The 26,233-nt window shown below is 47.8% G+C and overlaps 1 protein-coding gene across 1 annotated transcript in view; it reads left to right on the forward strand.

Moving 5' to 3' along the window:
* The window catches only part of PPP3R1 (protein phosphatase 3 regulatory subunit B, alpha), a 194,049-nt gene that overhangs the window by 82,534 nt on the left and 85,282 nt on the right, over positions 1–26,233 (forward strand). The window contains 1 exon segment of the mRNA XM_085612503.1: positions 11,289–11,465. Within this exon segment, the coding sequence (XP_085468629.1) occupies positions 11,289–11,465 (177 nt within the window).

The raw sequence follows: 26,233 nt of genomic DNA on the forward strand, positions 1-26,233 counted from the left end.
CCAGTGTGTGTAAATCTGCCGCCTGCCAGGTTGTCAATACTGCCTCTGATGTGCCCAACCTTCCTCTTGGTGTCCCCAGTAATGGCAAGATCGGGGCGTAGGGTATCGGCGTGCGGGTAAGATATATAAACACCGTTTGTAACATTTATGGGCCAGACCTAAATATAATTGTGCTGGCCGCAGGGATTTAGCAATGGGGTGGAACAAATGGTATATTTGAGTGTGTGTTCAGGGCTGTTGCACCGTTAGGGTGTCCTCCAAAGATCTGCCGTCCAACCATTTCGTCACCCACTGTAGTTGGGCAGCTAAATAATACAACTCCATATTAGGGACGGCTAATCCGCCTTGACCGATAGGAGCGTACATCTTCCGTAAAGCAACTCGTGGTCTGCCCTTATTCCATATGAGATCTCGAAACAATCGTTCCAGGTCTCGAAAGATCTTCGGCTGGACATAAAGAGGGAGGTTTGAGAAATAATAGAGCAATTTGGGGAGTACAATCATTTTCAATAGGGCTATGCGACTCGGTACATTCAGTGGAAGCGTTTTCCAGAATTGCATCTGGGCATGTATGGCTGAGATAGCCCGCAGCGGATTTCCTTCAAATAATTCGACAGGTGAGAGATATATAAAAATTCCAAGATATCCGAAAGTGGTGGGATACCACGTGAGAAGCGACCCGTTCACAATGATATCCTCCCCTACTACGCCAGCATTAAATTAATATATCCCTGACTTGGCCCAGTTGACCCGAAGACCTGATTTCTCTTTGAATGCCTGAAGTATATCTGCAATGGATTCGCTGTGATATCTCGGAGATATAACAACAAGTCATCCGCATACAGGGAAACTGCATGCAACCCATCTCCCAACTGTATACCCCAGTTCTCACCATCACTCCTGAGCAGCATCGCCAAGGGCTCCATAGCGAGAGAGAACAACAACGGAGACAGCGGGCAGCCCTGGCGCATCCCGCGCTTCACCCTAATGCAATCGGAGACCAGATTGCCGGTGCGGACCAGGACCGTGGGTCGCTGATACAGTAGATATACCATGTTCAAATAATGGTCCCCCAATTCATACTTTTGTAGCACAGATGCCAGGTAGGGCCATTCCAAAGAGTTGAAGGCTCTTTCCAGATCTAATACCAGGCAGCCTGATCGGGGCCAGCTGTGCGCTGCATTTTGTTGAACCCTAAAGAGCCTCCGTATATTGTGTGTAGTGCATCGCATGGGGACAACGCCATTCTGGTCAGGGTGCACCAATGTTTTCACTAATAGCGAAAGGCGCCTGGCCAATAATGATGCAAATACCTTGTAGTCCGTATTAAGGAGCGCAAGCGGCCGATGAGAGCTCAACAGCTCCGGGTTTTTATCAGGCTTGAGGAGGGATACCAGCAGGGCTTCATTTTGTGTAATAGAGAGGTCCAGGCTAACCTCATGAACATGTTCTTGATTGCCTTGTCTCTGAAGAGACTGGAGCAGATGCTGCCCTTGAGCGCTTTAAAGACACGCGGGCCACAGCCAAGTCTTTTGTCCTCACCTCTACCCCTAGGGCTTCATTCACTTTTCGCTCCTTTTGTGGCTACGGTGTTTTGTGTTGCAAATAGTCTGAAGGGGCTACTCCCTCCCCTTCGAGACTGCCCTTCCATCAATGCCTCCAGTGTACGATTGGCTGACGGAGGATCACCTTGCTTTGCTCCGCATGGAAGTCACAACTCTCCTGGCCAAGGGACTTATAGAGAGGTTTCCCAAGCCCAAAGTAGGCAGTGATTGCTATTCCCGCTACTTTCTGGTCCCAAAGAACGACGGAGGCCTTTGCTCTATCCTAGACCTCGGAGCCCTCCACTACTTCCTCAAAAAGGAGAAATTCAAGATGCTCACCCTTGCTCAGGTCCTGTCTGCCTTAGACCCAGGAGACTGGAGGGTAGGGCTGGACTTGCAGAATGCCTATTTTCATATTCCCATCTGCCTGCCCATCGTCGCTATCTGAAGTTCCGGTGGGTCACGCGCACTTTCAATTTGCATTGCTCCCCTTTGGCTTCACCAGCACCCCTCGGGTGTTCACAAAGTTGATGGCGGTGGTCACAGCCAATCTGCAGAGTTCAGGGGTTCCAGTCTTCCCCTATCTTGGCCACTGGTTGTTGAAGGCGGGCTCGCCCCAAGCAGTTGTCTCCCACCTCCTGGCTACGGCAATCCACCTGCATTTGCTGGGGTTCACTATCAATGTGCCGAAGTCACACCTGACTCCCTCTCAGACGCTCTTTTCATTGGGGCGGTTCTGGACACAGTGCAGTTTCGGGCCTATCCTCCCGCACGGCGAGTCCAAGATATTTAGGCTATTATACCAATGTTTCAGCCTCTATCTTGGATTCCAATGAGAGTGACTCTGAGGCTGTTGGGCCTCATGTCCTCCTGCACCCGTGCACGGTGGCACATGTAGGCTCTGCAGTGGGCCTTGAAGTTCCAATGGGCACAGCATCAAAGAAATCTCACCGACTGGGTTCAGATTTCAGAGGGCACTGCGAAAGACGTGCAGTGGGGGCTAACCGACCACGACTGGTTCAAGGGCAGACCCCTCTCCCTTCCCCACCCCGATCGTACAGAAGTGATGGATGTGTCCCTTCTGGGATTGGTTGCCATCTGGGGGAGGTGCAGATCAAAGGACTCTGGTCTCTGGCGGAAGCCAAGCTCCATGTCAATATATTGGCGTTTAGAGCGATCCGGCTGGCACTGAAAGCCTTTTTGTTGTCTATAAAGGAGAAGGGTCATACAAGTGTTCATGGACAGCACTACCGTCATGTGGTATCGCAACAAACCGGGCGGAGTGAGTTCATGGACACTTTCAAGTGGCCCTGCATCTCTGAACTTGGCTGGAACATCAGGGCATTTATCTGGTGGTTCAACACCTGGCCGGTTCTCTGAACACCAGGGCGGCGAGCTTGTCCGAAGGTGCCTTGCAGATCACGAATGACGTCTTCATCCAGAGGTGGCACAAGGTCTCCTTCAGTGGTGGGGAGAGCCTTGGTTAGATCTGTTCGCCTCTGAAGAGAATGCGCAATGTCAGATGTTCTGCGCGTTGGAGTTTCCAAATCAGCTCTCGTTCTGCAATGTTTTTTGACACGAGTGGAGTTCAGTACTCCTATACACTTTTCCGCCCATACCACTCCTGCCCAGAGTGCTCAAGGTGATCAGGAGCGACTGGGCACAAGTTATTCCTGTGGCTCCGGACTGGGCACCGAGAGTTTGGTATCTCGAGCTTTTAGACATCAGCATTGATCCTCCGGTCAGGCTGCCTCTTAAGTAGGATCTTCTGTCGCAGCAGCAGGGGAGGGTTCTCCACCCGAACCTGTCCACTCTCTGCCTCCTTGTGTGGAGATTGAGCGGTGACAGTTGACAACCTTATCTGGTAGAGACCTGATCTAGCCACAGATTTCTTAGCGACCCATCCATCCTCCCCACACTGAAGAATTGGTTTCAAGTGTCAGGGATGTTCCCCTTCAGGGCCCTAGCTATTCATTTTTTAACACACCATGGTCAGTCATTTCATGGCTTCTCGCTTCTGGTGTAGAAAGTCATGAAAAGTACTGACGTCAGCGCGCCGAAGTGGAGGTTATATTGACGACGCGGATGTCACATTGACGATGCTGACATCACTACGGCAACTAACATGATGCCTATTACGTCACACGGAGTCGACCGACACCATCTACTGGCATGCAGGGGTTGTGCTAGGAAAAATCTTCCGTATCCAGCCTGACGCCTGTTAGTTCAAAAGTAAGAAATCAGCCGCTCGATCATGTCTTTACCAGATAAGTCATTACCGAAGCGAAATAACTTGCCCTTTTCAACCAGTCTTGCATTCAGCTTGTGTTCGAAGGTGGAAAATCCACGCACTGTGCAACATGACCTGCAAAATCTTGCCAGATATCCTAGAGGACCTCAGGGTGTTGCTAGCCAAATAGACAGGATGCAGCCAGGTATGTCTTACTTGCAGGTCTGTACACTACAGACTGCATCGGTGGAGCTACTTGCAACAGTTTTGTACTGTGGAGGCCAGCCTAGATGCAGTCAACCAGGTTTTCAGGAGATGTTCAGGTGTCCTTAATAGAAATGCTATGTGACTGCCCCTGGCTGTTTGGAGAAAAAGCTGATCGATGCTAGAATGATTCATGGCTAGTAATGCTATAGTTTGATCCTGGGACTATGGGCACCAGCTAAGTAATTTCGCCACCAATACAGAACACTTTGAGAACATTCCACAGGGCTTGCTTGCAGACTATTCCAGCCCTTCCAACCAGTCATGCAGCAACCAACCCAGTCCTTTCGGAGCCTCAGATATGGCATCAACAGAAAATGTCATCCTATAATTCTCCAGTTCTTCCTCCCCAGCTGCAGTGACTACCAGGTTCTTATAGGTCACTCTCTCAGGCACATATCTGGGTGATTGGAGTCAGAGTATGGTATTTCCTCCCCAGCTAGAGTTCCATCACTTCACAAACAAGCATTTGCAATGCAATAGGTCTCGCATTTACGCGAGTTTGAGCTATTGACCTTGCAAACGACACTGCCTTTTATTTTTGTTTTCGTTTTTACAACATAAAAGGCATTGTGATTTACAATGCCAATAGCTTAAACTTGCGTAAATGCGAGACCTATTGCATTGCAAATGCTTGTTAGGACTTGTGCCCTGGATTAGAGGTCAGGGGGGTGATAAACCGGCATGACAATAGAAGGGTGGGGCAACAGAAGGGCAGGGGTGGAGACAGAAGCATGGGCAAATACTAAGGCAGGAAGAGAAACATAATAGGAGGGGAACAGACAAAGGTGCAGGGGTGAAAGAGAAGCACGTGTAAAGATACAAAGGTCGGGGAGAAACAGAGTGGCAGAGGAAGAGACAGAAGCACAGGAAAGGCGGGAGAAACAGCAGGTCAAGGGGAGTAACAGAAAGGCAGGGGTACAGACAGAAACACGGGTAAAGATAGGAAGGCAGGGGGATAAACAGAAGGGCAAGGGGAAAAGCAGAAGGGCAAGTGGAGTGAAAGAAGGGCAGGGGAGAAACAGGAGCCGGATTAAAGACAAAGGCTGGGAAGAAACATACGGGCAAGGAAAGTGACTGATGGGCATTGAGGAGACCGGGTATGGGGAGAGAAGGTTATAGAAAAAACAATGTTGGGGGAAGAGACAGGCGAGGGGAGAATCATATGGTTGTTGAAAGAAACAGAAGGGAAGGAGGCAGTAAGAAAAGGTTAGGGTATTCCTAGTTTTCATCCCGTTCATAGGGGCTGCATGTAATTTTACTGTTTATGGGCGGGGTGGGCTCAGTGCGTGCATCAGAGCACACATGGCGGCGGTACGGCGCTCATAGAGCTGTGCACAAGTGCTCCTGTTCACAAGGGCTGTGCATTATTTTACTGCTTATGGACGGGGCATGCTTGGTGCGTGCACCGGAGCACACATGTTAACGTGTACAGCGCTCACAGAACGGGTGACTGCTACCGTTCACACGGGCAGCATGTTATTTACTTCCTGCCAAAGCAGTAGCGGGCAGGAAATGTGCAACTAGGTTCAAGAGGAATAGGGGAGTCATGGTGCTTAATTCCTGACAACCTGAAATACTCACTGAAACGCTCACTACAGCTAACCCTGGAAAAATGAGTCTACATCATTGCTCAAAATATACAACTGGCCATGATGTCCCCCTTCGTCTGGAGTTACCTGTGCTCGCGTAGACCATACATTTCTGTCACACAAATTATGTTAAAAATTGAGTTCATGCCGGACGCTCGCCATTTCCGATCTGACAGTGCCTCAGTTTTTAACGGAGATGTTTGGGTACTGTCAGACCAGCACCTGGCCTTTCTATTTCCAGTCTGAAAACTGGCCGTTGCTTTGTTTACACGCGCCCTGGTGAGTGTGTAGCGTCTCACGGCCCTTCCTCTTGGTGTTCATTTTCTGCCTCTGCTCACTGATGTCTATCCCGTGCTGCCTGGTGCTTTCTGTGTGCAGCCACTCGTGCTAGACTGATGACCCGCCCCTGGGGTCTGATCATTACATTCCCAAGACTAGGCTACAACGGCGAGGTGTGGCACACATTCACGACACCGTGTGCCGTGAGTAACAAGCAGCCCTGTGTTTGCCATGTCTCATAACTCTCAGGTCAAAACCCCCGCACGCACACCACAGTCCTAGGGCCAAACGTGTAAATCCCTACTTAGAAAACTCTGCACCCCACACACCCTGAGTTCAACAAAATAAAATCGAAAGAGGTACAAGAATACACAAACAACTGTCCAGTTGTTTCTAAGGGGAGGACACAGCAAAAAGTATGAGGGAGCTGCTTTGTCTTACAAAAATATTAAATGTCTGCACTACTAAGTATGCTTTGCAAGCACTATAAAATCTGCTTCATGTTCACTGGTTTTAACTTTTTTAAGCTAGATGGGTGCAATCTAGGCAACTGGTGTCACTCCCCATTTAAACAAGCGCTCGCCAGGCATCCGCTGTTTATTTTTGCATCGCGTTTTCACTTTAAAGTGAAAGCGAGATGCAAAAATAAACACGCGGCGCCCTGTCTGTTTTTTTATTCGTCCCAATCAAAGATCCGGACTGGCGCGTGCAAGGCAGCGTGACAAAGCTTCTGATAAGAAAGTTCGTCACGACAGCCGTAATACAGGCGAGCCAGTCTGGGTGGGCCGGTCAAAAAAGGGAAAAGGAGGCACCCTGGAAAGCTTATTCCCAATGGCGGCGCACGGTTTAACATAAACGGTGACGCACGCCCAGACAATACTTAAATTGTTAAGGCAAACCAAGGCAGAAAAGTCATGCTAAACCATCTGATAAGTTTGCCACCTATACAAGAGAAAAATACCAGTCATTGGTATGCAAAGTCCCATAACATCTCTGTTAGTCTTTGTAATATGAACGTACTGCCTGTGTTTACTTTAACTATTAGTCAGGGATCACTAACACGACCCTAGATAAGAAATATAATAATTAAAGTAAACAAAGACAGAAAGGTAATGGTAAAAATGTAGCACATTTGTTACAAAATTAAATGCCCCCGATTTTGGTAAAACAGCCAAGCAAGCGAGTATGCATTGGCAAGGTAAGAGATGATCAGCAGTGACTGATTGTCTGTAGAACACTCTCCCTGGAATGCTGCCCGCCAACCTAGATAATAACAGAGCAAGCGGCATATTTAAGAGCGCCTGCTCTGTGGATCGTGACCCTTCTGAAACTTGGATGCTGGAAGAACACTTACCTGCTGTAATGTCCTTGTGCCCTCTTCGGTGATCTGATCCTCTGCATGATCTGCTAATGGGTGTGCTGCTCTGCTGTAAAGAATGGCCATTGTTTCACCTGCTTGCTTTTTAAATGCAGTGCTGATGAACAGTTTGACACTCACATGATGCAGGCAGTGGTGTGTGTGTGCTTAGATGTACTGTCTGAGTGCTGGGGAAAGATCCGATCTGCGCGCAAACCCTACAGGGAACACTGCTCGTGTTACTTCCTTATTACTAAGACTTGATGAGGCCTGAGGTCTATTATGGACCTCTGCCCCTTTCTGAGGAGGTACAAGTTCAGAATTCTCACTTTGACTCCGATCCTTTCCACTGTAGACCCAGGACACTGGATGGCGTTCTTGGAAGGATATACATTTGCATGTAACCATCATGCAACCAGACAAGTGTTACCTGTGGTTTAAGGTGGGCCAAGTACAGTTTCAGTTAACCATTCCTTCGGCCTCTCGGGTGTTTGTGAAAGTGCTGCCAGTGGTCGCTGCACAACTTTCGAGTTAGGAAATACATGTATTCCTGTACTGCGATGTCTGGCATCTATAGGTTTGCTCACCACAGTCTCTCGCAGACAACCTTTGGTCTGGATGATGGCTGCACTCCTAATATCATTGGGTTTCACCATTATTGAGCCAGAGTCCCTTCCTGAGCCCAGACAAAGACCTGCTTTCACTGGGGCAGTTCTTGACACAGTGGTATTCAGAGCCTTTATTCTGCTGCAGCAAGCCTGGGACATGCAGGATATGATCGCGTTTGTCCTGGGTCCTTGTGAGGTTGAGACTTCATGGTCTCCTGGCCTTGTGCATCCTCTTCATCCCAAATGCCAGGTGGCCCATGCATGCTCTGAGGTGGAATCGCTGATCTCAGGGAGCCCAGCATCTGGGCTGTCTCAGTTTTCCTTTAGATCCTGAAGGAGATAGTGCAGGGTTTGCAGCAGTGGTTAGTGCAGGTCAACCCAAACTTCTCCAGGCTTCTCGCCCCACCCAGAGGTCATGGTTGTGTCTTACACATCACTATTTGGGCATGGGTAGTAGGGGCATCTGGGAGAGGTCGAGTCTTAGGCCTGGGTCTCTGGCATAGGGCTAGTTCCATTCTTCTAGAGCTTAAGGCTTTTGGCCCTGAAATCCTTCTATCCTTGAAACATGCGTTCACATGGAAGTCATTCAGATGAAAATTATAAATATCACACATATTTCTGTGCTGACTCAAACCGAAAAATAACACTGTTGAATCAAACACGTTTGGAAGGAGCAATGATAACTCAGCCAGTACCACGGTTCAGTCGAACCGTGTTTAATTCAAACTATTCACAACATTCACACAATTTTTTATGGCAGTGTGTAGAGAGAAAATATAGTAGCAAAAGACCACAGGTGTGTAAACAAACCAAAGATAAGACAAAGTGACATTAAGCAACACCAAAAAAAAGTAGTTGGTCAACACAAATATGAGACCGCAGTTTCAGGTAAAAACACTCATGGATACATAAAGTCGTTCATTGTATCAGCAAATAATTGAAACGTTGTCTGTCTCTAATCTTGTCGATGGCGTTTCAACCCTTTAAGGATAGTGGGGTCTCATCCTGACTAGGGATGTGGTACTGCAATACTCATGGCAGAGTTGTTACCTGGATGTTATGCCAGAAAGTGCTTTGCTTCTGGAGGGGACTGCACCAGCAAAACATCTTGCTGGTTACGAGTCTCGTGGTGGGTTCAAGGAATGCTACAGAGTATGTATTCAGCGGGCATGGTCTTACGGATCACAAGCGACATTTTCACCCTGGGGTGGCACATTCCATTTTCGATCAGTGCAGGACACCCTGGATAGAGGTTAGAAAACGCAGCATCAGCAATGAGCACTGAAGTTTCCTCATAGGTGTTCATTAGGAAATGCGTTCTGGACAGAAAGACCATTGAACATATTCCCATCGCCATCTCTCCTGCCTCGAGTTCTGAGGCATAGCAAGATAGTCTAGGCTGGGCCAGGACAACGTGCTACCCAGAACTCCTTAGCCTGGGGCCTTTGTCCTCCGATCAAGCTTCTACTTCAGGAGGATCTTCTATCTCAACAACAAACAGAGTCCTGCATCCGAGTCTCCACAACCAACACCAACCACCCCTCCATGCTTGGAGATTGAACAGCTGGAGCTAAATGTGTTTCATTTGCGGACCAAGGTGACCGATGTTGTTCTCTCTGCCAGATGCCCTTTCTTAAAGTTGCTGGGGCTACTTTGTTGCCTATTGTAGTGCCTAAACCAACGAGCCCCTTCAAGATAGGCTTTGATGTTCTTTAGCCCAGCAGGGCCTTGCGGTTGGCACAGTGAAATATTTCAACCCTTTTGGCTTTTCTGTGTTCCCCTGACCAACTGTCTTGAATTGAGTCACCTGCTGTGATGTGTTTTATAAAAGGTTTGACTCGTATGTTTTCCTTCCAAACCATTTGTTATGCCCCAGTGGGATCTGAAGTTGAACTTGGCGTATCTCATGTGCACACTCTTCGAGGCTTTGCACAGCTGTTCTTTTGAGGCTCTTAACAGTAAAGACAGTCTTCATTATCATTGTCGAGACATAGTGTGAGTAAACTGCAGCCGGTTTTGGTTCTGTCACCATATATCACCTTCTTTCTGGACCAACTGGCACTGAGGACCATGACCACCTTCCTACCAAAGGTTCAGACTCCTTCCACCTTCGCAGATCACTTACTGTGCCAGCATTTTTTGTGCTTCCTCAATGAAGGCTTCATTGTCTTTTCTAAAAGGGCTCTGAACTTTTACATCACTCGCACAAAAGACCATTGCCTGGATGATCAGCTCTTTATAGGTTTCTTGGGGCAGAGAAAGGGAAAGCGGTGCAGAAGAGGACCCTTTTGAGGTTGAAAGTCATCTATATTAAGATCTGCTACACTCTGGTCAAGAGGCAACTTCTGGACACCCGTGTACTCATTCCACGAGGGCCAAGACAAATACCACGGCTTTTACATGAGGGGTACCTGTTCTATGTATCTGGCAAGCTGCGACATTGGTGTCTGTGCACAAGTTCACGAACCACCACAACCTTGACAGTCTGGTCTGATGGTAAAGTCATTTTGCCCGCTCAGTTCTTCAGGGCTTTTTGGTCAGAGCGCATTCCCCAAACCCTCTACCTTTGGGAGGTACTGCCATGATATATCTATTCTAAAGGTAAGGAATCAAAGGTTCGAAGTGTTCCTCAGGAGAACTAATTAATTACTTGTGGTAAGGCTCTTTCTGCTGGATACTCTGTCTAACCCCATATTACTGCTTGCCCTCAGGATGCAGTCTGGCGCTTGGGTATATTCTTATTGGAGGAGAATGTGGTTAGATGACCAAGCCATCGAGTAGAACATTACAGAATTTAAGTAACTTGTTCTACAGTTAACTAACTGCTTCAGGACACTAAATCTATCTAAACTGTTAAGAATAAGCTCTTCGTTAAGCAACGTCATTTTTCACCTTTCTTGTAACAACTGTTGCTACTTAAAACAAATATTTCTTTACCGTAGTATAAACTGTGTAAAGTTGTGAATGTAATTTGTGTAAAGTTAGTGCTGCTGTTACATAATATCCCCGTGTGTTAACTGGAGTATATTCCCTGCATTGGCATGTCATGCTTGACTCTGTCGCATCCTTAATATAGCAAAATATTGTGGTCTACTATTGTTATCGTGCTTTTGGTGTGCATTTTATTTGTCTGCGTTTAGCCAGCCGTCTTGCGAGCTACCTACGAATGATTATGTAGTGACCATGTCACGTGGACATGACAATCGGCTAATCCCTGTTAATCCCTTACATTTAAAAGTCCTAGTCAGCAAAGCCACTCTAAATCACAGCTTGTATTATGGCTGCTGCGCGCAAAAAGACAGGTAATTTTCATTTATAGCGTGAAATTTATTATTTATTAGATTTAGGAATGCGGATTTAAGGAAAATTGGCAAATCTGTTATCTAAAGTATATACTTGTATTCCTGTTTTTAGTTGATGCGGATGAAATTAAACGACTAGGAAAGAGATTTAAGAAACTTGACTTGGACAATTCTGGTTCTTTGAGCGTCGAAGAGTTTATGTCCTTGCCAGAGTTACAACAGAATCCTTTAGTACAACGAGTAATAGACATATTCGATACAGATGGGAATGGAGAAGTGGACTTTAAAGGTAAGGATTCATTTCTTTGATATTTGTTGGAATGTTTCCTTTTACTGTATGCATTTCCAATTTCTCTAAAAAACAAACTATTGTGTTGAAAACGAAATGTATTCCTACCAAGTATTGATAATTGCAGATTCTTAATAAAGGTTTTGACAGTCACCGTTGTGGTTCTGTGTGTTAACTGGGACTGTGTTACAGTGAAGAATTGTACATTTGTTTTTGCCAAAGTTAACTTTTATGAATTTGTAAAAGAATGTTGGTTAAAATGCTGAGTGTGAAATGAGTCCCCGCAGGATCATTTTAGTTGGGCTTGCCGTGGGATTCCGTTTCAAGGACAGTGTGACTCTTGCAAACGCGCCAAAAGGAATTTTGGACATGCCAAGTGTGAATTATCTTACTGTTTAGACCAATTTTCAAAGTTTAAACATATGAACATTTAAGACTATTGTTCCTTCTATGCAGAATCTTCCAAATGGACCTCAGTAAGAACAGCAGATTAACCTGCCCACCTTTGAAATTTCACCATCTTTTTCTTGAAGCTTGGCCAGTGCACTCTAAATGAATGCTTACGGGCGCTCTCTCTACAATTATAATTTACTTTTAAAAAAAACTCCAGAATTTTTACTTTAAGCTTGATGCAACTGAAATAAACTGTAGGTATATTGTGTCATGTTTTGACGTGGGTATAATTAATTAATTAATAGTTGTGCTCCTTCCTGCTACAGTTTTCTCTTATTTAAATCATTGCGTTCCAGAAATTCATGTAAGTTATCTCCTTCTTTTGCATAGAACGCAAATATTAATTTAAAATGTGGTCGTTTGGTAATGAGAGAGGAGATGGTCTATGTGGCATCTGAGTTTACGGTTAGTGAGTAGTGAGATACAAGATATTGTAAATGGCTTAAGCTGGCCCTCTGTAATTATAATCCATGTGTCTGATCTGAAAATGAAGTGTCCTCTTCAAAGCTTTTCTCCTGTTACATCTGCCAAGTGACTGCGTAGCCTATTTGACATTCTTTGCCAGGCCAGATTTTTTTTCTAACCAGTGGACTGATGGCAGATACAGCATCCGGTGCCGTATTATGTAAGTGCGTCAGGGGCACAATGGGCATGTGGTATTACAGAAGGGACTGCAGACGCTTGTGCGATCCCTTCTATAATACCAATAGCGATGGCACACATAAAGCGCAAGAGCTATCTTCAGAAAATGTTCCTTCTTTTGCATGGGGGCGTGGCCCCATGTAAATGAGGAAATCCCTTTGCTTCTGCTCCCGTGCTGTATTTTAGAAATGCGTGAAGAGGCCGAGAAGCTGCCAGGAGGCGCTTCGACAGTGCGCCCCCTAAAAGGTGGTGCTCTGTCAGTGCACCACTTGATTGCAACCCAGTGGAGGGGGTAAAGGGGGTCCCATGGACCCCCCTAGACATCCCCTTTCAGGCGGGTGCAGTGACTGACTGCACCTGCCTAAAACGGGATCTCTAATCCCCTTTAAAAGTGAAGGCAGGTTGTCGCCTGCACAGTGAAAACAGAGCGACTAAAAAATAGCTGCTCATTTTTTCACCATTAAGCGCTGCCCCCAGGGCAGTGCGAGTTCCCGGCTGCCCTGGGGGCAGTGCAATCCATGTAATGGGGCACAATTTCCATGATTGTTTTAAGGTGTACCGCGCAAACAAGGAAAGTGCGCCTTTTACATAATAGGGCCCCTGGCCTGGCTGAATGTGTCACATATGGCATGGGGCCATTGGGGAGCAATGTTTCCTCCAACCACTTTCATGTGACGTCCTGAAAATAAAAATGGTGTTTTAAAATTCATAATCATTTATGTTGTTGATGTGGCATTAGTGGAAAAAACATTTTCTAGAGTGCAGTGCGAACACAGATTCTGATGTCACTTTTTAGGTCGAGCCTAGCGCCAGCTTCCATGCACTGCTCGCTCTGCGAGGCATGCTGGAGTAGAGTATGCTGTGGAAGCCTCAACCACTCTCCTCCCATATTTTTCATTGGCTGGTGTCATTGTCCTTGGTAAATGCTGGCTTCCGATCGATTATGAGGTTTGTTAGTCCCTCCCTGTTACCGCCTAGTCGCCGTTTGTTACCTCCCATGAGGACTGGATCTTTTACTTGTGCCCTTACACAGTCCCCTTCATTTCAGTTGGTAAGCACTTTTTTCTTTAATGATCTTCCCTAGTCCACCCACAACATCCTTGCAGGCCATCTGGTTTAACTAATGTATATATTTAAAATGTAGCGCGTCCGCTTTAACTGTAGCAGATGCGCTTATTTATATTGGTAATTTTAAGACTGTATTCAGATAGTTGCCTGGTGGAGAAGCTTATGGGAGTACAGTAGGCCTGAATCTGTTATTGGATAAACCAATTGTACAGGGTTAGGACTGACTTATCGTGATAATTGTGTGTTAAAGCCATTAGGCCTTTAAAGCTGGTTTGATATTAGTGCTTTGTGTTAATGCCTGGATATTACACTGTGTTAATGTCTGTATACCACTGTTCTGTAGTAGGGGATCTCTGTGTATAGTCATAATCTAGTGAATAGTCCCGCCCATGTGCGCGGACCCCGGAGCAATAAAAATAATCTCTTAAGGTGTCAAATCATGCAGACCTGCATCCACCTTTAAGAGAGAATTTAATTTAAAGACAGATAATGCAGCCTATACCCACAGGCTACACTGTCCAGTACTTCAACTAGAATTCCACCAAAATCCACAACAGCACTGCCTGTCCAGCTTTTCTCCACACAGGAAAAAACCCTGCCTCTACCAGCAAAAGCCTCTGGAATGATAGAGAGGAAGGAATGGACAGACAAGCCCCATAGGCTGCCATTATGTGGCTGAGAACAGGATACTGTGCCTTTAAGAAAACTTTCCAGATTTCCAGAACCTTCCCAGTATCCCAGAATGCACAGCAGGTCCCTTCTACCTTCAGTTCTTTTTTCCGGCTCCTGCTAGCAGGACCCTGGAGCATTAGCTCTTCATTTTTTGAGCTTTTATTCATTTTTAGTGATTTTTTTCTGGATTTTGAAGTTTCACTCGACGTCTTTGGCCTTTTTCTACATTCTGCTGTGGTTTTTTAGCAGAATTTCTGCAGTTGTCTTGTCTCTATACAAGGGCTTTGACTGCGGTAGGAGATAAAGGGCACAGCTGAAGCTCACAGAGTTTGTCGTCTGTGCTTGCCTGTGTCTTATGTCTTGACACCTGTCTAGGCATCTTCTTCAGCCTCTGGGTAAGGAGAGGGTAGCTCCTCTACCACGTCCCATGCTGTGGTCAGCATCGAGGACGGTGACGTCGAGAGCAGGTATGACACCGAAGGCTCTCCGTCGCCCCAAGAAAAAGCCCAGGTCAAGGAGGGCTTGACGTCGAGGGCTTGACGTCGAGGGCTTGACGTCGAGGGCTTGACGTCGAGGGCTTGACGTCGAGGGCTTGACGTCGAGGGCTTGACGTCGAGGGCTTGACGTCGAGGGCTTGGCGTCGACTCATGACGTCGACTCATGACGTCGACTCATGACGTCGACGTCGATGCTATGAGACGTCGATGCTATGAGACGTCGATGCTATGAGACGTCGACGCTTGACGTCGACGGCGACGCTTGACGTCGACGGCGACGCTTGACGACGGCGACGCTTGACGTCGACGGCGACGCTTGACGTCGACGGCGATGCTTGACGTCGACGGCGATGCTTGACGTCGACGGCGATGCTTGACGTCGACGGCGATGCTTGACGTCGACGCCGATGCTTGACGTCGACGCCGATGCTTGACGGTGGCGCCGATGCTTGACGTCGACGCCGATGCTTGACGTTGACGCCAATGCTTGACGTTGACGTCGACGGCGACGCCGAGGCTTGACGGCGACGCCGAGGCTTGACGTCGACGGCGATGCTTGACGTCGACGGCGATGCTTGACGTCGACGGCGATGCTTGACGTCGACGGCGATGCTTGACGTCGACGCCGATGCTTGACGCCGATGCTTGACGTCGACGCCGATGCTTGACGTCGACGCCGATGCTTGACGTCGACGCCGATGCTTGACGTCGACGCCGATGCTTGACGTCGACGCCGATGCTTGACGTCGACGGCGGTGCTTGACGTCGACGGCGGTGCTTGACGTCGACGGCGGTGCTTGACGTCGACGGCGGTGCTTGACGTCGACGGCGGTGCTTGACGTCGACGGCGGTGCTTGACGTCGACGCGACGCTTGACGTCGACGCGACGCTTGACGTCGACGCGACGCTGGACGTCGATGCGACGCTTCGCGTCGAGGCTTGACGTCGAGGCGCAGTGATGCTTGGCGTCGAGGCGATGCTTGGCGTCGAGGCGATGCTTGGCGATGCTTGGCGTCGAGGTGATGCTTGGCGTCGAGGCGATGCTTGGCGTCGAGGCGATGCTTGGCGTCGAGGCGATGCTTGACGTCGAGGCGATGCTTGACGTCGAGGCGATGCTTGACGTCGAGGCGATGCTTGACGTCGAGGCGATGCTTGACGTCGAGGCGATGCTTGACGTCGAGGCGATGCTCGGCGTCGAGGCGCAGTGGAGTGAGGGTCGACACCGCTGTGGTGGTGACGTCGCAGTGATGGTGATGTCATGGGGAGGTCCCGTTCTGGACCTCGCTCCGTAGGGAGCCTATCATCATAGGCGGGGACTTCGTTTTCCCGGCAACGTCGACTCTCGACGCTGAGCTGGGGTTGGACGCAGAGGAACCCTTCGAAGTCGGGGGCTACTTATACGTGGTCCGCTCAGAAGCGAGGGACTTTGGTCCCTTCGCTTAGTTGGGAGTGTCTGCGTACCGGCTCACCATCTAGGTCGCCTCCTGCTCCACCCCCACGGGTGATACCACGGGGATGCCGCAGAATTCTCTCCGGCTCATCTCCCATTCTCCGAGGGGCCTGTGGCTCCTCAGCCGGCATCGGTCCCATGGACTCCGCTGTCTTCCATAAGATCCCGTCGTCACCGTTATGGAAGGTCTCGGGTCAGGCATGCCAGGGATGCATCTTACGTGAGTAGGGAGAGGGGCTCTCCTGCTCTTACGAATTTCCCCCTTAGCGGGTTGTTCACTGGTGTGTGGTTCTTGACTTCCAGTAAAGGAAATTTCGTATGCGGTCACCGGCCAGTGGATTCTGGCTTCGGAGCGGCCTGTATAGTTGACATCAGTGATGCGTAAGACTCTACAGATGAAACCTCTTGCTGGGCCGTTGTGCTAAATCCCTGTGTGAGGTCCTTCCCCAAAGGGTGGATCTCCTGCCCAGAGACCGGGATAGTCTAGAGGGCATGATGGGATATCTTTTTAGGCTCTGCAGCGGATATTTCGCTTCAGGTGAAACCTGGGCGTCGCCATGGTTTTGTTCTACGGCGACATACTTGTCTTTGTCTGACATCTCTGAAGCCTGCGGCACAGCAGGGTGTTTCTAATCTCCCGCTCTCTGCCGCAACTCTTGTGCTCCCATGCGGATAGCGAGGTGGCCCGCATGAAGGCCGAGGCAGAGGCTTTGAAGGCTGTAGGTGGGGAGGGGCATGGAGAACGGCTTAAGGCCGCCTGCCCTCTCCAGCGGCGTTATGCCTCCCAGATTTTGTTTCTGCGGTCTCGGGCCGCCATTGAATCATTCAGGTGCTGAATGTCGTGCGACTCTTCCAGTTCTCCTCCAGCCCCTCCAACTCAATCGCGCTAGATGCGCGAGTTGTAGAAGGAGGCCACCACCCTCTTCCAGTAAAGGTAGATAGGATCGGCTCCTCGGGGACGGAATGGAATGGGATGGTACTCGCTGTTCCTTCTAGTGTGCAAGGGAGACATGACCGAGTTTGGACCCGTGTTCGGCGGGCGACAAGCCAACTCGTGGGGTCAAAGAGTAATAAATTCCGGTGGAGGTCCCTGCATTAGATTTCCCCTCAACTTCATCAGGAAGACGTACTATGCGCATTAGTTCTGGAGGCCACAGATTCTCACGTACCCCTGGCGGGGAAATTATCGCGAGTTCCTGCTTTTCACAGTGGGCAACGACCATTATCATTGCGTTGTGCCTCCTTTCGGCCTGAAGCAAACACCTCGGAATGTTCCATACGCAAGGACGTAGTGGCTGCGCATATGAGAGTAACAGTGTCTTTGTCTATCCGTTTCTGGACGACTGGTTGATCAAGGCAGCTACTTTCAGGTAGCGCGCCTGCATTTCACTCGGACTTTCTCTCTCTTACTTCGTTTGGGCCGCCGCACCAACCTCACGAGGTCTGTCTTGGCTCAACAACTGTGTGTCCTTCGGAGGGGAGACACTCTTCGATCCTTCGGAAGGCTCGAGTTCTCATAATCATGCCCTCCCCAACGGTGGGGCCGGTCTCGCCTCTGACGATTGGTTGATCAAGGCAAACTCCTTCTCGGAAGCACAAGCGCACTTCCAGAAGACGTGCGTTCTCTTGAACAAGCTGGGGTTGCACATCGACGTGTCCAGTAAGTGGGGGCCTCCATCTCTACGCTGTCAGTAAGCGTGTCTCCTTCGGAGGAGGGACGAGTGTCACTCCTTCGGAAGACTCAGGCCCTTATGACCGTTCCATCGACAACAGTGAGGAAGGTGTCTTCGCTGCTGGGATCGATGGCGTCATGTATCTTCCTCACACATGGCTGCACATGAGGCCACTGCTGGAGGGCTTGGAGGATCAGTGGGATCAGAGGACAGGTTTCTTGGGACGACAAGATACGGCTGTCGCTACATGCTCTTCAGTCTCTGAAGTGGTGGTGTTCAGTGGAAAACCTCCTCAGGGGGTTCCCTGCCACAAGGTCATTCCCACGAAAAATGTGGTGACGGATGCGTCTCTCCAAGGCTGGGGAGCGCATTCCGGGGACTAGCAGATTCAGGGAACGTGGTCCCCGTTGGAGTCGACGTACCACATCAATTTCCTGGAACTCAGAGCTGTCTTCCTGGCACTGAAGGCCTTCCTGCCGTCTTTCCAGACAACTCGCTGCTGATACGGACGGACAATACAACCACTATGTATTACCTCAACAAGCGGGGGGGTCGAGATCGCGTACTCTGTCGCAGGAGGCGCAGGCGATCTGGCGCTGGCTGCTGGCCAGAGGACTGACGATTACGGCCACGCATCTGCCAGGGGTGCGGAATGCTCAGGCGGACGCCTTGAGCAGGCTGATTCAGGAAAACCACGAAGGGGTCATAAACAACGAAGTACTAGGAGAAGTCTTCGCAAGGTGGGGGACTCCAGACGTAGATCTGTTCGCCACCGCCGAAAACAGCAAATGCCGAGACTTCGCATCCAGGTACTACCAGCGGGGGACGCTGGGGAATGCGCTATGGATCGATTGGTCGAATAGCTTTCTGTACGCTTTTCCACCCATTCCCCTGATTCCGGCGGTGCTCATCAAGCTGTCCCAGTCCAGGGCGCGGATGATCCTGATCGCCCCGGAGTGGCCCAGGCAGTGGTGGTTCACGGACCTTCTTCACCAGTCTCTCCTTCCTCACATGCGGTTGCCGTGCAGGCCGGACCTTCTCACGAAGTTCGGGGGGCGGATGGTGCACCCCAACCTCTCGTCTTTGAGTTTGGCGGCATGGCTCCTGAAATAGTGCAATATGGCCATCTGAATCTACCAGACGATTGTATGGACATACTGAAGGAGTCTAAACGACCTTCCACTAGGACATCCTATGCTTACAAGTGGAAGAGGTTCTGTATCTGGTGTAAGTCCAAGAACTTTGATCCGACAACATGTAAGGAAGATGTCATCCTTCCATACCTTTTACATCTGGCGCAGTCTGGCCTTAATTTCCATTCCATTAAGGTTCATCTGGCTGCTTTTGACTGTTTACAGGACATGCCCTTCACAGACTTCCTTCTTTCAGATCCCTGTGGTCAAGGATTGTTTGGAAGGCTTGAAGAAAGTGTTTCCTCCCGTCAGACTTCCCTCGCCTTCCTGGGACTTGAATGTGGTGCTGTCCAGACTGAGGTAGGAGCCTTTTGAACCCATTCACAAGGCTTCATTGCAGCATCTATCCTGGAAGGCGGCGTTCCTAGTGGCCATTACATCGGCCCGCAGGGTGAGTGAACTTCAGGCATTACGTTGTCAAGAACCTTATACTGTATTTCATGCTGCTAAGGTTGTGATGCGTACACACCCTAAGTTTCTTCCTAAGGTTATCTCTGACTTTCATGTCAATCAGACCATAACTTTACCTACGTTCTTTCAGAATCCCTCGTCGCCAGCGGAAAGGGCTCTCCATTCCCTGGATGTTCGAAGGGTGTTGAAATTTTATCTGGATACGACCAAGGATATTCGTAGGTCAGACCAATTGTTTGTTGATTATGGATCAGTCAGGACCGGTCTCGCGACCTCTAAGCAGTCCATTTCTCGGTGGATTGTGTCCTGCATACAATTCTGTTTTCAAAAGGCTAATAAGACCTTAGGGGGTAAACCTAAGGCTCATTCCACCAGGGGCAAAGCTGCCACGACGGCTTTGCTGCGTAATGTTCCGATTGCAGAAATATGCAGGGCGGCCACTTGGAAGTCGGTCCATACCTTTGCTGCGCATTACTGTCTGGACACGGATGCCAGGGCAGATGCTCAGGTTGGGCAGGCTTCGCTGCGAAATCTGTTCGCACAGTAGTGGTATTGTCTTGTTTCTTCTCCACCGCCGTTGTTGTATGGGGATGGGCTTGCCATTCTATTCACTAGATTATGACTATACACAGAGATCCCCTACTACAGAAGGAGTAGTTTCTTTTCTGTAACTCCAGTTCTGTAGTAGGGGTATCTCTGTGATAGTCATAAGCGCCCGCCCTCCTCCCCGGTGGAGAGATTATTCTTCATGTGAGGAATGCTACAGGTCTGGCGTGCTACGCCTTCAAAAAGAACTGAAGGTAGAAGGGACCTGCTGTGCATTCTGGGATACTGGGAAGGTTCTGGAAATCTGGAAAGTTTTCTTAAAGGCACAGTATCCTGTTCTCAGCCACATAATGGCAGCCTATGGGGCTTGTCTGTCCATTCCTTCCTCTCTATCATTCCAGAGGCTTTTGCTGGTAGAGGCAGGGTTTTTTCCTGTGTGGAGAAAAGCTGGACAGGCAGTGCTGTTGTGGATTTTGGTGGAATTCTAGTTGAAGTACTGGACAGTGTAGCCTGTGGGTATAGGCTGCATTATCTGTCTTTAAATTAAATTCTCTCTTAAATGTGGATGCAGGTCTGCATGATTTGACACCTTAAGAGATTATTTTTATTGCTCCGGGGTCCGCGCACATGGGCGGGACTATTCACTAGATTATGACTATCACAGAGATACCCCTACTACAGAACTGGAGTTACAGAAAAGAAACTACTCCTTTTATTTCATGCAATCTCGCAGATTACTCTAGTAAGCAAGACATTTGGTGTTGGTTACTTCCTTTGGCAAGGCCCTAGGGGTTAGAAGATTTGGACAGTGGTACTCTTTGCTAGACCCTCCCAGGAGGGCCAGGCAGGTGTAGTTGTCTTCTAGACCCTTGTTAAAAAAAGACATGAAAGTTCAACATATATACACAGAGGATCCGTTTTTCGGTCAGTCCTATTCTGTCTGTTCAAGTGTCATTTGCATTCTCCTCCCCATGACAACATTATGGATGTGGCAGTGTGTCAGCCCATGTCTGGCACTGCTCTATTGCTCTGCGAGTAACAGAGTTTTCCCTGAGCACATGTGCACATTCACTCAGTCTAAAAATGAGTGTTCTTCAGTATCTTCGCTGGTGGCCAGTCCTATAGTTTTCTATTTTTTGTTTCCTTAGGTCCCCTTTTATTGCTTTTCTTCTCCCTCCTTGTGTTTGCAGCTCCCCAGTCCGAGAGGGACGCTCGCTTCCCGCAGAGTTTATCTTTGGTGTGCTGCATACAGGAAGTCCACTGTTTCTAAACTTGGCACCTGTTGTGGAATGTTATTGTCATAGTGTATCGCTGTCTTACGTTCCAATGTATGAATCCTGTTCAGAAGAATTTTTATGGCTACCATGAATCGGATCAGGACGACAGTGATACACTGTACACTTCAGCATTCGAAAATGGCTACCCAGTGTGATGTTTGTGTGGCAATGGAATGCTATTGTGCATTGGCATTGTTGCTTTTCTCTCCAAAATGACAGATGTGTTGCATTCAAATGTGGCAGCTCTGTTGGGACTTCAGAACAGTGATACAGTATGTACAATAGTATTGCAAGAGTGCCGCCCAGTTCTATTCATTTTTTTTGTTTTGTTTTGCAAGCCTAGGTGTGCCAAGTTTAAGTGGTGCCGTATTTTCCACTTTTATTTTAACTTGCATGCTTTTGTTGATTTTTTTTAAAATTTTTATTATTGTTGATGGGTATGGTAGTGAATGCAAGAATGAGACAGTGGGTGGATGAATGGATGGATGAGTACAAGTATGAGTGACAGTTGTATGTATGTTGACTTACTAGGTGCCTAAACTTATCAGTGACTGAAGAGGCACTTTAAGTTATAGATTGTCAACTAGCATTTTGATTTATGTATTTTTTTTAATACTAGAGGGTGATAAAACATTGCATATCATGTGTGATCAATTCCTTGAAAAAGCACTTCTCAAGAAAATGGGATTTTCTTTCTATTTTACTTGACTCTTTTATTATGTTCAGTTTTTATCTTGTTCTGGCCACTTGGCAGTGGTTATGGTGGTGCAAATAGTGGATTCGAATATTTAGTGTGCTCTTGACTAAGGCAAGTCCTGTATTTAGGAGTTGGAGTGTGACTGGGCAGAGACACTGATCTAACCAAACATGAAGGTCATTTGGGGGTGAGTAAAAGGAGTATTCCTGTTTTGTTTGTAAAAATGACACTCCAAATGTCAACTAACGACCAATGAGACGCCTATTGAACAAGCTTCTCTGCCATGTAGATTGTAAGGGTGCAAGGGAGTGGCGAGTAGGATCTAGGTAGTTGAGTATCTAGTACACTGTTGAAGTCTCCACCAATAACCTAATATAAATGTGAGCATTTCAGTAATATGGACGAGAGTTCATCGAAAAGTGGAGGTATGTCTGCATTATGAGAATAAATATTTTTTGACAAAACTGGCATCCCATCTAAAACGCCTTCAACAAAAACATACCTGCCTATCCAGTTCGACTCTAAGAAAAGAAAACGAGCATTGGCAACGCCAATAGGTCTTGTCTGTGTGAGGGTTATTGGCATTGCCAATGTATTTTAATCGGTGTTGTTTACCAGGGTGGGTTCAGGTCAGTATGGCTAAAAATTAGTGGTGTGAAGGCGAGTGGCATGGAATGGCGAGGAGTGAAGTGTCCTAGAGTACAGTGGCATAGACTGGCGTAGCATGGAGTGCCGTGCCGTAGAGTGTTGTAGAATGGAGTTGCATAGAGTTAGTGGGGTGGCGTAGAGTGCAATGGCTTAGAGTGGAGCAGTGTCGTAGACTGGTGTGATGCAGAGTGGAACGGAATGTGGTACAGTGGAGAAGAGTGTTGCATAATGTCTCTCAGTACCAAATTAGGACTGTCTAATCCACTCCTGGTGTTTTTAAAGAGCTGTATTCCTTAAAACCAGAATAAGTTTACCCGATGACTCATGTCAAACGTTATCCAGTCCTGTGGTTTCCTCTAATAATGTATTGCATTCTAGAAACTATAATGGCTCGTTTCACATGGTGATCTGTAGAAGCAAAGTCTCGTGACTCGAACATGGCGTCAAGAAGAGCAAGGATCCTATGGACCCGGATGCAAGCAAAGAAAATGGCCAATGTGACTTTAGTTGAGGTAGTAAATATAGCGCGTATTAGGGTTCAAGGGGGCCCTCTGGGCTCCAGGCTTTGGTGCCACTGTAGCTGCTGCACCAGTGGCAGCTGCGTCCCTGCATGGAGACCCTTGCAACCAAGGGCCACCAACAGTGCAAAAGAAACCTAAGTGCACATGTAAACATTATGATGGATTGTGCTGTGTTCTGTACAGACAAGGCTAGCAGACAGAGCTGCAGAGGAACTCCACAACTTTAACAAATCCGGACATTTTAGCCAACATCACTTTGTATTCTGGGACTTGAAGTTTTTAATTTTCTGATGGCGTTATGGTTTTACCATTTCTAACCAGCACTATGCTGTTGATAAAGAAGTCGGGAGTGAATGAAGGTATCACAAGTTCTGTGGGATATTTGTCAGCTAAGCAGCAGGGCTTGGAAATATGTAGTCACACCTGCCATCTTGTATGGGTTGCTTGGTCAAGCAAGGATCTGGGGGTCTTGGGAGCACTGCATGACTGTGTCGGCGCAGGAGGAACTGGGAGTAGTAAATCAAATGCTAGAGTCTGATATAGTTGTGAAATTGGGAAAGGTCTGGTAGAAAAGTACTTCTGTAATAGGGCGGGCTGAGTCAATCTGTACGGGAAGTTTATGGTATTAGGAGAAAAGTCAGTAGAAAGGGTCTCTATGAGGCCAGTAGTGCTGGGTTAGTCGGTCACTCATATAGTATGGCTTTAAGGGAATTTGGAGAAAGCCTGAGGATCCAGGGCCGGGCACATTCAGTCATTTCCGGCTCTTTCAGGGCGCTAGTGAAATCTGAAGAATTCTTATCTGTCCTAGGCCTCTTAAAGGTAAGCAGAGCTGGGGCACAGTCGCCTGCCATATGACTGACTCTGCCCCAATCTTATGGGCTTTCTTGCTGCACTGACCAGTCACAAATACTGCCGTTTTTCTCAAAGCCGCAACACACTTCATGGCTTTTATCATTGACATACAGTCCTGATATCATTGCGTTAGAAGGGTTGTCAATATATGTTATAAGGAGGTTTATAAAAATAAGTAGTTTTTATTCACTTTGTTGATGTTAACACATCCTTGGGTCGGCTCCTTGCAGTGCTGTTTTCCATCAAATTTTGAGGACTTCAGAATTGCACGAAAGAAAAGGATATGTGCACGTACACAGTGCAAATTGTAGGATCAAAAATTACTGCAACTTTCTTAAAAACCCAGACCGCAATATCTTTGTCTTTTAATTTTTGGCTTTCTTTGCCTCGAAGCTGCACCCATGGTTCCCTGTTTACAAAACCTACGACTTCACCCTCTTAATTGCAGAAAGCAGAGACATATGGTGAAAAAAAAAAGCTTCACACTTCAAGTTAAGTGTAATGGTTCTGGGGCTGGTGTAAAAATCCCTGCTTTTTAATGGCCTTGTAGTAATCCAGTCCACACAGGTTGATGTAGTTCAGGATGATTTATTGTAGATATGTAGATGAGTAAGGGAGAATGGGAGGACTAAAACCCAAAACCAACCCCCTATCGCAAGGAAAAGGGGTCAAAACTATAACGAATGGGACTAAAACTCATAAAATAATAGCCCTTGTAAAGACAACCTCATGTAGAAGTCAACGTGCAATGTAATAATGGGACTAAAACCCATACAACCCAAGTAAGAGAACATGTGGCAGAAACCACTGACCTACCTTAAGACGAAAAGGAGGTTAGAAAAATATAACAAATGCAAATGGGTAGGAACCCATAACCAGTCCCTAAAGATAGAGATGGTTAACTAATGCAATAGGACTGACACCTACGCATAGATGCCCTGGGAACCGTAAGTAGCCCATGAAGGCAAGTGTATAGTGAGCAGATGGGACTTTGACCCATTGCTAGCAAATGGGACTGAAACCCATTGCGATCCCATTGTAGGGAAGACCAAAAAAAAATCCAGATAGCAAACATGAAAACAGAAAAAATGGACTCTTGACGGTGTGTACCTAGGGTCCATGTACACACAATGTTCATCCCAGAGTAGGGAATAAAAACAATGTAAAAATGTAGAAGTGTGGAAAAAGGGCGGAGACCTGTAGAAGTGTGGAAAGAGGGACTAAAACACAAAATCCTGCCCCTGAAACAAATGACCTGGAACGGCCACCCAAAAAGTCCGGGACCATCCTTGTGCAAGAAACCTAAACTGTGGGAACAGTAAAACATGTGCTGTAGATGTATAATTTCTGCACTTAACCTCTAAACAATGCAAACACTTTCAAGATTGCAATTTAACTTAATTGTGGGTTTATATAGCGCTAGAATCGACTCCCGGAGGAGTATCTCCGCGCTTCGACCGCTGGGGAACCCGTCCTGGCTCACCCTGAGAGATGGTCCCTAATGGGTATCTCTAAGGTGCGACCAAGCATCCCCGGCGGTCTGGGGGGGCCGTTGTGAAGATGAGGCAAGCTAATGCCCAGAGTTGCCGAGTGTGGTCCCTGACTGGAGTAGGCACCGAGGCGAGAATTATCGAGCCCGCTGACCCTGGTCCACGACCCTGCCGCGTCGGTAATCGAACCCTGGTCCCGGGCCGTCCTCTGCTTACGGGTCTGCCGCCTCGAACCAGTGAGCCACACCACTCCACAATAACCATAAGAAAAATAAGCTCTGTAGACGAGCAATGCATCAAAATCAATAACTGTAGAAATCTGAAAAACAAGTAACCACCCAAGTGAAAGACTCCACATCTGAGTTGTACCTTGGCATCACCCAAAACCCAAACAGGTGATGTACATTACTTTGACCAAAACACCAAAACAGGCAAAAGATTCTCCCTTGACGTTTGCTTTTAGCTTGACTGTAACCAATCAAGACGCAGCAAACCTGTTGTGAGCGAATATGCCATCGAAAACAGTTCACTGAACCATGCTCAACTCTGGTAAATACGAAACTGTCCCGCAACAGTGTGCATGCATCTTGTCATAGACATGCACGCGATGCCCAAGTAAAAAAGTACCTGAAAAAGAGAAATATCGGCGCCGTCTACTTGGATACGTAGATGTACTCA

The sequence above is a fragment of the Triturus cristatus genome, chromosome 6 (assembly GCF_964204655.1).
Source record: "Triturus cristatus chromosome 6, aTriCri1.1, whole genome shotgun sequence".
Lineage (NCBI taxonomy): Eukaryota > Metazoa > Chordata > Amphibia > Caudata > Salamandridae > Triturus > Triturus cristatus.